Genomic DNA, 11,090 nt, shown 5'->3' with positions numbered 1-11,090 from the left:
GCTTTCGCTGTAATGTATTTTGTATTTGACACGTCTTCCTTCTGAATTTCTTTTCATTTCTGGAAACCCAAAGCCCATTTCACTGATCCTAAAGGGGGAAACCATAAAAATTAACACAATGAGAACAAAACAATATGCTGTTCTCTTTTTTTAAAAAGGGGGATTTGCCACTGTTAACAGACATCACAACACTGACAGCGTTTGCCCAGAACACAATCAGGATTGAAAATGTTTGAATGACTTCCTTACTCGGTGATTCATGAGTAAAATCAAGGCCAAAGAAAACCAGAAAAAAAACTGGATGTGTGATTTATTATATTTAAGATTGGTTTATAAGGCTTAAATATGTCTGTCATAATTAACAGTAAATAAATGCAACTTTACAAAATCAGTATTTCAATACAGTACAGGACTAAATGTAGTAACTGTGCATTGGCAAATTAGTATTTCTTCCATGCAAATCTCCAATCTGCAGCACCATTGAGAAGCTCCCACTAAAACACGCAAGCTGCAGTATTTATTACAAGCTCTACGCAGAGCGCAAGGCTACCTAGATCAAGCATTAGAGAAGAGCAGTGGAGTCATTCAGGCATAATATGTAAGATTTGGTACAGGATTAAAATACTAACATTTTTTTAATGTCCTGGTTTCAAATTAATAAATACAAATGCAATATAAAAATATACACCAGTGGACAAGACGTCCCTGCAGAGGAGCGGGAAGTTAGATCTCACTCTCATACGTATGCAGGTACGTCTTTAGTGCCAGAATTTCTGAGTAGCTGCGGCTGGTCTTTCGGAAGAAATCCAGGCTGGTGAGATGTTCTATGTCTCGCACGCGAGCTGTGTGCATCTTGATGAGGTCTTCTACCCATCTCGATTCGTCCTCTGAGCTCTGCAATGGAGACAGAATGCAGTTGGAGTCAGGATTTTCTAGAGGGGGTTCTCCACACAGTTTGCTGCACGTCCATGAATGACCTCAGCCCACTCCTGCACCCGGGGCCAAGGTGTGCGACTCCTTCCTGCCCTGCCCGCTGCTCCCCGCCACAAACACCTGTCCTTGGCCGCACACGTTTTCAACAGCAATTAGCTTTACTAAATAAACAAGACGTGGTGTGAAAGGGCATTTGATTCAATAGGTTCTCCGAATATCAATCAAAATTAGGAAAACCAAAAGTCTTGGAGAATTCAGTAATTTGTTCCTTTTCTTGGCTGTCAAATTACAGTATAGAGCGCAGAGCACAAGTAATTTGGAATACTCTTTGGCTCCCCCAAGGGAAGTGAAGAGCTTGCGCCCAATGCACAAAATCATGTGTGTGCATCTCTCATCTTTCAGAAGAACCCGCTATGCCAACTACATCATCTATTTGATTACAATGAATTGATAGCTGAATATGAGCTTGACTTGAGGGACCTTAACTGACACACCTGGCACTTTGGGGCCCAAGAGACCTGGGTTGGAATTGTGGCTCTGCCACTTTCCCACTGTGAGACTTTGCTCAAACTAGTTGACCTCTGTAGGCCTCAGTTTCTCCATTGGTTCATAAAGATGATAATGCTTAACTCAGCAGCTCCCTGGGAGGTAAGGCAGAGACGTTCCAGGGGAGGGTGAAGTACAAGAGCATGGAAAACATCATGGAAAAAAGAAAGAAAATCTCTGTCTTGGCTACTTGCCAACCACTGCCTCATCAGCGCATATGCAAGTTGAACTTCATCAGATCAGAAGTCCCACCCCAATCAAGTTATTTCACATCCAAGTTGAAACTAAAAAGCAATTCAGGAGAAGCAGTCCTTACATTTTAAAAATAACTTCTTTCACTTTTGAGTAAAGTCGAGAGCAAGAATGATATCTGAGAGCTCTGAGAATTATGTCTGCTTCATTAGCAGACATGAAGCAGAAGGACCTTTGCAAATAATTTCACTGCCGAATGCCCCCAGAATTGCAATGGCTCCCAAGAGTCTTTCGCAAGTTGAAGGACGGCTGCGTGTCCCAGGGCGGAGGACACTCAGACGTGCCCCCGCCCAACACTTTCACCACTAGTGCTCTCAATGAACCAAAGCCCAAGAACCTGCAATGGGTTTTCTCGGAAAGCTCCAACCCACACAGACCTGGACAGGGAGCTCCAGCAGCTTGTGCCAGTGCTAAATATGTACCACGAGGGTGTTGGTTCAGGAAGCTGATGCCCGGCCATCCCAGGCAAAATGAAGAAATAGGAAGAAATTGCTCTGCACACTGGGGAAGTAAGGACTTTAACCCTCCATGCCCCACCCTCCTAACCCAAGCTAACCAAGATCTCTGGGATTCACAGGAAAGGAAAGATCCAAATATAACTCTACCCACAACGGTACTGACCAGTCCACAGTGTGACCATGTAATTAACGAAGTAGGAGGTCTCCCAAGCCTGCAGGACCCCCTCAGAGTAAGCAGAGTAAGCATGAACTTATATTTTGAAAGAATTTTCATATTCAATTCATATATTTAATTTTCAATCGTTGGTAAGTATATTTTTCCTCTGAAGCTGTGGTCATTCAATTTTGTGGACAAGGGGTGCAAAAGTTTTTTTTTTTTTTAATTTAAATAATGGCCAGCTGTGAGTATAAAAATTCAGGGGGAAAATCTGTCACTTGCTATTTCTTTCCTTGGGAAGTGATTTGCCAAATTCATGCAAGAGAGATTTTCATCTGGGTCTCACCTGCTGAAATCGAGCCCAAGCAATTATTAGCAAATAATAGCTATGCAGCACGTGGAAAAAATATCCTCTATGTGAGGTTAGCTGGCAATGCACAGAAGTATTTGTGAGGGAGACTCTAGTATGAAATGCAAATTTAATAAAATTCAAATTAAAGGTCATTTGCACCAACAGTGGGAAGAAGGAAAGGAAAAACTTTAAGAATAAATAACTTAGAACATTAATGCAACCAAAAATGCAATCCATGAATTTGCTTATTGTCCCTATTACTATGAAAATTTACTGTTTCGCTGCCTTTTCTCCCTGACTTTATCCCAACTGAGTATGTGAATGCACGCCCTGGCAGTTTTAAAGTGACCATCAGAGCAAGGACAGGATTCTATGTGGATGAGGACTTTTTCAATAAGAAGGTCACTGGCCATAAACTCCACAAGAAACACCTCTGAGTGCTATGCAGAAGCAGGAATCAGGAAGGGGAGAAAGACCCATGAGGACTTTAGTGGATTTCATTTGTCAGACAAAAAATTTGTGGCGACTTAAAGGATTGCTTTGACCTGAATTTAGAATAACATTTTAAAATTCTACCATCACCAAATTCCTCTACTGACAGAGGAACTTGAACATGTATTCCCTAAAAAACTAGATATAGCTTAAATGGCCTGTTCTCAGTCTGAAATGTTCTTTGTAGTCTCCCTTTTATCTTAAAAATGCATGGCAATTTTAAATTTCACTCCATAACATATGTGTTTACTTTTTTGCTAAAGATTTTGTGCCCCCACCACAAGTTGTTAGTGAATCTGAAGCTCAAATAAAGTGTATCATGTTATACAGAGAAATTACACTCTTCTGGTGCACCATCAGCTACCCTTGTGGTTATAACCCATCAAAATTGAGAAGGTCAAACCATCAGTTGACGACAACTCATCTCTCTTCCAGCTCCCTTGCTTCTCCACCACCCATCCAATTATTTATAAGATCATAATGATCTTTCTGGTATAATAGCACTGCCTTCCACCCTTCTCTTCCAATTTCCAAGAGCACAACCCCATTTCAAGTTGTTATCTCAGTCCCAGGAAATGAATCTTGCCAAAGGCCATTGAGTACCGTGTTTGGCTTACTTCAATTCAAATTTACCTCCCTAAAGCAAAGCTTACAAAATTGTTGTCATGCTTAAACGTTTCCATGGCTTTTTAATGCATGTGCTTAAGAAAAATTCCTAAGGTCCCATGGTTCCACTATGGAAATCTGATAAACTAGAAAGAGGATAAGTTTTTGGAGTTAAGAGGCCTTGAATCCAAAGCTCTGCTTTCCTGCTGACTAACCGGGTAACCAGCTCACATACCTTTCATTTAATAGTTATAGGCTGACCTGGCTGGTGTAGCTCAGTGGATTAAGCATGGACCTGGGAACCAGGGGATTGCAGTTCAATTCCCAGTCAGGGCACATGCTTGGGTTGCAGGCCGGTTCCCAGCAGGGGCCAGTTCCCAGCAGGGGACGCACGAGAGGCAACCATACATTGATATTTCTCTCCCTCTCTCCTTCCCTTCCCTTCTACAGATAAATAAATAAAAATTTAAAAAACAGTTATAGGCTGTTCAATAGTTAATAAGAGGAGGTCAGGAAGAGCATATATACCTGCCTCACAGGGTAACTAGATAATTAGAAATAATATATGTAAAGGACCTGCATAGTTGTTGGATCGCCAGAGGCACTCAATCAATGGTAAGAGCTACTATTGCTGCTACTGTGACTATTATTACATTTTTTTAAATTTAAATTTGATTTCAAGCAAGTTCTAAAACCTTATCCAAATTGCCAGTTATAAAAACAGCCATGAGGACATAAAGTACAGTGTAGGGAATATATTCCATAACATTGTAATAACTAGGTATGGTGCCAGCTGGGTACTAGATTTATCAGGGTGAGCACTTCGTAAGTTGTATAAATATCTAATCACTATGTTGTGCACCTGAAACTAATATAATATTGAATATCAACTGTAATTGAATTTTTTAAAAGCCTACCTCCCACTATTACTCTCATTTCCAATATTCCAGCCAAACTTAATTAGCTTTCTTGGCCATATTTTAAATTTCTTTTTTTTTCTGCACCCCTTATTTTGCTTTGGATATATTCCTAGCCCTCTCTTCTCTTATACTTGAAACTATTGTCCAACATCGGCTTCCGTGAAGCCGATGAGGTCTATTGAAGTTATTCAGTGACACGTTGCCTTTTAATGCAGCAATTTCTGTGCCTGTGTCATTGGCTCCCCGCCCCCCACCCCTCCCCCACGGAAGGCCGCCTCCCAGAGTCCCTCACACAAGTTAGGGATTTGAGTTGTTGCTTGTTGACTAAAAGTCCTCTTCGGTAGATTTTATCCCTGCTCCTTTTATTACATGAAACAAAAGCATCAAGACTGTTACTTTCAAAGTCAGCCTTGCAGCACAGACACTCGATTACATTGGTGAGACCTGAAATGACTTATGACTTCTCCCTGAGTGCAGAACTGGTTTGGGCGGGGCCAGGAGCAGGAGGCGTGGCTCCGGTCAGCCTGCCTGGGAGATTTCCTCCTGCTGTCCTGCCTCCAGGTGGGAACAAGAGGATGGGGAGTCGTCTGGGCTGTTTAAGAGGGGGGTCACCTACCCTCCTAACCAGAAGCAAATGAACTCTGATTTGGAAAGTACATGTTCCCCTGTGACTGTGTGCATTTTTTTTTAATGTTTTTATTATGGAAATTCTCAAACATCCCCAAAAGTAGCGAGAATAATATGATAAGCTCCTGCAAGTGCTTACTTAGTTTCAAGACTTATCAAAATCTTGCTACTTTCCTCTTTCTTTTTATAAAATCTACAAGCCTTTTGCAAAACTCAGAACATTTGGGTTCTTTTATCATTTGTCAAACTCAAGCACATAAATAGAAGTACATTAAATGCAAACACATACATCAACCCACACTCTAACATTGAAAAATAAAAAGCCATTAGAACACACAGTTCCCAAGTGTTAAGCAAAGTTTTGCTTGGGTCCTTCCTTCTTTCCATGTGCTTGTATAGCCCAAATGTTTTGTATAATAAGTGTGTTCTAGTTCAACAGGGGGAACGTAAATTGAGAAGTAAGGACGAATTCTATAAGCACATCCTACATGCCCTCTCTGAACTCACATTACAGCTCTCATCGTTGTCGGGTCTGTGAGGCAAGATGAACGAGGAGACAGACAGGGGGCCATCGCACTTGTCCGCAGGCTGAGTGAAGTCCAGGCAGCTGGTGAGGATGCTGTAGTAGTGAGTTGGAACAGGAATGGAACTGCCTTCCACGTACCTGAGACAGGAAGGTAATTACAACTGATGTAGTAGCTTTACCTTTGAAGTGGTGAGCAGTGAATATTGCCAAGGCCACTAAAATTAATTCCCACTCAACTGAACCATTTTTCTCTTCTAAGCATTAGCCAACTTCTTTATCTTTGAACATAATGTATTTGCTGCCTGGACTCCAACCTCTCTCTCAAACTGGTAGAGTAAATAAGATATTCCAGGAAAAGAAAACAGCTTGAATCCAGACTTGGACGTTGGACATAGATCAATGGAGCAGAAAGGTAAGGCTGGACGGGTCAATGAATTCCAAATTATGCAGGGTTCTGAGGGCCAAGTTGTGGAGTTTGGCCATTATTGTTTAGGCAACAACACTCCACCGAAGATTTCTGTGCAAGGGGCTATCACCGCGAAATCCATGTCTCAGGGGAATGACTTTCATTCCCCTGAATGAGCCAAAGAGAGGAGTCACTGGGGCTAGAGCAATAATAGCCCTTTCAAGCCACAGTAAAATCCTGAACTGGGTGCAGAGGACTTGCTTATTAAAGGAAATACTAAGGACTGAGTGCCAGTGATCAGCCTAGATCAGAGCTATAAAAATATCTTTTCCAGCAGAACAAAGTATGGAAGTCACAATTCCTTACCTGGTATTGTATTCTCTTGATTTTGATCATTTTCAAAATATCAAAATTATGATTAAACTGATAACATAACTGGCTAAAAACTATCACAATGATCAGCATTAAATTAATGTGTAGTTATGATGAAATTTCTCTTATGAATAACTGGAAAGGGAGTAAGGTAACTTCTATTTTATTAGTTATTTTAGTGAAAAAACATCATTTTTTCTAATCTATAAATCACGATTAAACCATTTTATGTTCTGTGCTGCTCTGTCTCATGTGTCTAAAATTAAATGATTCGCATCTTCTGGCTTTTCTCCACCAGACTGGAAGTTCCCTGTGAGAAGCATTCTCTTCTCCTAGCATGTCTCCAATAGATTCCCAGAGAAGGACAGAAACCAGAGTCAGTGAAAGTCTATACGCAAGTTCTTACTGAGATGCACTAGTTCAGAAAATCTCAGGGATTCTAAAAGTCCCCCCAAATAGTGAAGATCAGTGAAAATTATCTTCCCACCAAGGAGTTGTTATAGAATAAATAGCAAAAAAAATTAAACCTTCTGATACATTTTCTTCCCTGGAGTAGAAAACTGCATCTATTTACCACAAAATCCAATGATTTGGATTTTGGTGGTGGTTTCATTCCAACTGCCATGTTTACTCGAAGACCCAAAAGGACTGAAGAAATCACAAGGAGATTCAAAGAGCAAAAGATTTAAGGGGTGTGTCAGCTTTTTTGTAGTACATGAATCTTTGAAAAACAGTGTGGAGAGACACACTGGAATTTTAAAAATACACACTCAGTGAAAATGAAAAGCTTACTGTTTGATTTTGTCCTGTGTGTCATGTAAGCCATCGAAGTCATAGTCAAAAATGGGTCCACTTATCACGTTAATTCCATTCCTTTCTGAAGCATATTTCTTCACCAATACCCTTTGGAAATAATTCCAGACTCCTGTGCAAAGACAAAATCAGTTCTTCATGAATAAAACTGCTCGCTTTGGCTCAGTTCTCTCTGTAGTGCATTGTACAAGCCAAACATCACCAGCCCAGAGATGACAGAGTGGTGGATTCTTGAGAAGAGCCCATCCTAAAGCATTAGCTGTGTGTGTATCATTCACGGACCAGCAAAGAGAAAGCTATGGAAATATGTGGCAGGGATGGAAACATTGGAAACTAGCCCAATCCTTCAGAGGAGGATTTGCAGATGAAGTGGTTACTGAGTTGAGATCTGAAGGACGAGTGGGTGTTTCCTAGGCAGCAAGATGGAGAAAGAATATTCCAGGCAGCGGGAACAGTATGTACAAAAGAGGAAGTACAGTATTTGTGAGAAGTTGAAAAAAGGCTTTAATCTACTTTTTAATCTTTCATGATCTCATAGACATGCTAGTTCCCCAGTTTGTGTTTCCAGCCCCTGACAGAGCTCCAGACATGCTACCAAGCCACCCATCTCATGGTCCACTTGAATACCTAGAAATCATGGAGCAAAAATTCATCTAAACAGAATGCTTGATTTTCCTTTTCCATCTTGCTCCAGCTCTTGCTTTCTCCATCATAGTAATGGCACTCACATTCACCCAGATGTTCAGGTCAAAATCCTCAGGGTCATCCCTGGCTTCTCTCCTTACTTCATGAGCATGTGAATGAGTCCTATCAGTGCCACGTCCAAGACACACCCCATCATCCAATCCAAGCACCTCTCACCATTCTCACTGCATCCATCCTGGTCTGAGTTACTACCCTCTCTGCAACAATCTGCTACAGAAGACTCCTTCGGGGACTCTCGAGGTCCCTGAAGCCCATTCTCCATATAAATGGATCCCTTTACACCGTAAATCAGAATGTATCACACACTCCATCCAATACCCACTTTTAAGAGTTTTTAAAGTTTTATTATTGATTTTTAGAAAGAGAGGAAGGGGGAGAGAGAGAGAGACATGGACTTCTTATTTCACTTATTCATACATTCATTGGTTGATTCTTTATGTGCCCTAACCAGAGATCGAACCTGCAACCTTGGCATATTGGGACAATGCTCTAACACACCAAACTACCAGGCCAGGGCCCAGCACCCATTTCTAACACTCTAGATGATGTCTTACTGTATATAATTAGAATAAAATCTCAACTTTCCACTGTTGAGGCCCCCCACCTACCTCCTTGGCTTTCCTTCCTACACCTTTCCCCTCAGGTTCATGGCTTTCTTCCAGTCCCCAACCTGGCCAACGTATTCCCCACTAAACGTTTGCATGTACTGTTCCTTTTGCCTGGACAACTCCTTCCCTGATCCGTACAAGTCAGGTTTCTTCTCCATTATTCATTTCTGGGTTTCAAGGTCACCCACTGGAGAGGATTTAATTGTCCACTCCAGATCAATTTTGCATTATGACCAATCCGAGGGACAGGAAAGGAGCTGAATGAAGAAAAAAAAAGGAGAAAAGCAAAAGAGAATGACAGAAGAAAGGCAAACGATGAATTGGGTCTGAAAAGTTAGATTTGACTTACTACGCTCTATTCTCCATGGGGGTGATGAGGCACAGGTGTTATCCCTTCCTACCTGCCCCTATTCAAAAGCACTTGGCCATTTTCTCGTAGCACTTCAACTACTTTTGACGCCTCCCAACAGTCTGCTCTGAGTGAGAACAGGCAGGTCCCCAGAGCCAAAAGACTATGGGTAAGTATTTGCCATAAAGAAAAGAGGGCAGTGGGAGGGAGGTTCAAATGCTAACTGCAGCTACTAGCAAGGCAGGAAGGGAGAGGAGTAACAATGACAACAGTCAGGAGGCCAACCCCGCAGAAATGTGGCTGAGAAAAAACCGCGCCCCAGTGAGGAACAGCAGGCCCTCTGTGGACGGCCGTCTGCCATGCCAGCCTCTGGGTGGCACCGGCTGTTTCCTTTATGACCACTTGGTCAAAGAGGCATCAGCAAGAATAAAGAAACCCAGGAAACCCCCGTTTGTGGAAATTAAATGAAGCTGCACATTATGACAAATGTATTGACATGGGCTTCCAGAACATCCCTCAGTTGGGCCTGAGGACAAACCAAGAAACCTTTTAAGAGCACACTTAAATTTTTCATTCATGAGCATGGCTTCCACCTTTGAATAAAGCTTCATTTATTAACCTAGGACATCAAATAAACACTTTTTTCCTCTAAACCATGTTGGCCATTTCACCAATGTTCAGTTGGGGAGGTTTGCCAATGTAGGTGATGCTCTACAGCCACTTGTCCCTGTCGAGTCCTATTTTGAGACTTTACTTCAGCGCTGAGAGTCTTGTAACACAGGCCAGGGCAGGAGCAGGTAGCGATGCCTCTTACTCCCAAGTAGGTAGAGATGCCCCCCTTCCCCACCTTTCCTGGACGCATATAGGTCTGCTCACTGTAAATGAATAAGCAGAGGTAAGAGCTACTCCATAACATTTTCTCTGTGTTTGAATACATGGATGGATGAGCGTCTGGATGGATAAATGGGTGAACGAATGAAATGTCTGTTATCAGAAACAGAAATGGAATTGTTTTGGTCATTGGATAATGAAGTTATAAATCTATATATAAACCATAGAGGTCATGCAATCACATCTCTCAGTTTTGCAAATAAGAAGTTAAACAGCATTTCTGTGATCACCCTCCTGGGACTGGAACCCAGTGTCTGGACCGGGGCTCCTTCTGCGTCTATCAGTCATAGCAATCACTATCGTCCACAGGTATTAAGGCCTGTACAGAGAAATAAGGCGTGTTCAGAGAAACTAAGACACTTTGCAGAGCTCTAAAAACATCTGGGTCTAATCCTCTGATGATTCAGAAAACAAGCTCTGACTCGGTTGCAGGGTCAATGTTCAGAATACATCACCACCACCATCCTGAAGGAGAGAGGTACCAGTGGCTTTTATTGGAACATTCAATAAATAAATGTAGGTGCTGTCAAATGTCAAGTGGCCTCCCAGGTACAGAGAAGCCCCTCTATCACCAGTCATACAATGAGCTCTGAAGCAGAAAGAACACCAGCTTAAAAGGAAAACACAAACTTGGTTTAGCTCAGCTTCTACCACATGATCTGGGCCATTGCTTGTGGTTCCATTTCTGAACTGTAAACAACAGATAAAGAGTCTGCCCACCTCTGTTACAGATTCGTATTTTGGATTAAAGCTAGAGAATTTACATGAAAGGTATTAAAAAATTATAATGGGTAAACACAAGGAGTAATGGAGAAGTAGAAATGTTAAGTGATAAATGTAGAAATTTTTTTATAAGTAACAGTTTATGAGATAAATACTGGACTTACGTTTGAAAGCAGGATACATTGGAACCATATTGGTTACAAGGAATGTATCATATTTAGCTTCTGGTGAAGAGCTCAGGTCTAAACATGAGAAAAGCAAACAGTCTCCATTACTTAACAAAATCTATATCAATTTTTCTAAAAGTCAGTCTTCTAAATGGTCCACCTGAAATGGATGGATCTACTCTCTTGT

The 11,090-nt window shown here is 41.6% G+C and overlaps 1 protein-coding gene across 5 annotated transcripts in view; it reads right to left on the bottom strand.

Moving 5' to 3' along the window:
* Positions 1-294: 294 nt before the first annotated feature.
* Positions 295-11,090, bottom strand: part of ENPP2 (ectonucleotide pyrophosphatase/phosphodiesterase 2) — a 100,938-nt gene continuing 90,142 nt past the window's right edge. For all 5 annotated transcript variants that reach the window (XM_053661003.1, XM_053661004.1, XM_053661006.1 and 2 more), the window contains 4 exons: positions 10,901-10,978; positions 7,440-7,572; positions 5,851-6,007; positions 295-894 (listed from right to left, as the gene is read on the bottom strand). In XM_053661003.1, the coding sequence (XP_053516978.1) occupies positions 724-894; positions 5,851-6,007; positions 7,440-7,572; positions 10,901-10,978 (539 nt within the window). In that variant the 3' untranslated portion in view covers positions 295-723. The remainder of the gene's footprint in view (positions 895-5,850; positions 6,008-7,439; positions 7,573-10,900; positions 10,979-11,090) is intronic.

Source organism: Artibeus jamaicensis, unplaced genomic scaffold (genome assembly GCF_021234435.1).
Source record: "Artibeus jamaicensis isolate MK-2021 breed Jamaican fruit bat unplaced genomic scaffold, CSHL_Jam_final scaffold_916, whole genome shotgun sequence".
Taxonomy (NCBI): domain Eukaryota; kingdom Metazoa; phylum Chordata; class Mammalia; order Chiroptera; family Phyllostomidae; genus Artibeus; species Artibeus jamaicensis.
Note: the sequence above shows the minus strand (reverse complement) of the source record. Positions and strands in the feature narration are given on the sequence as shown.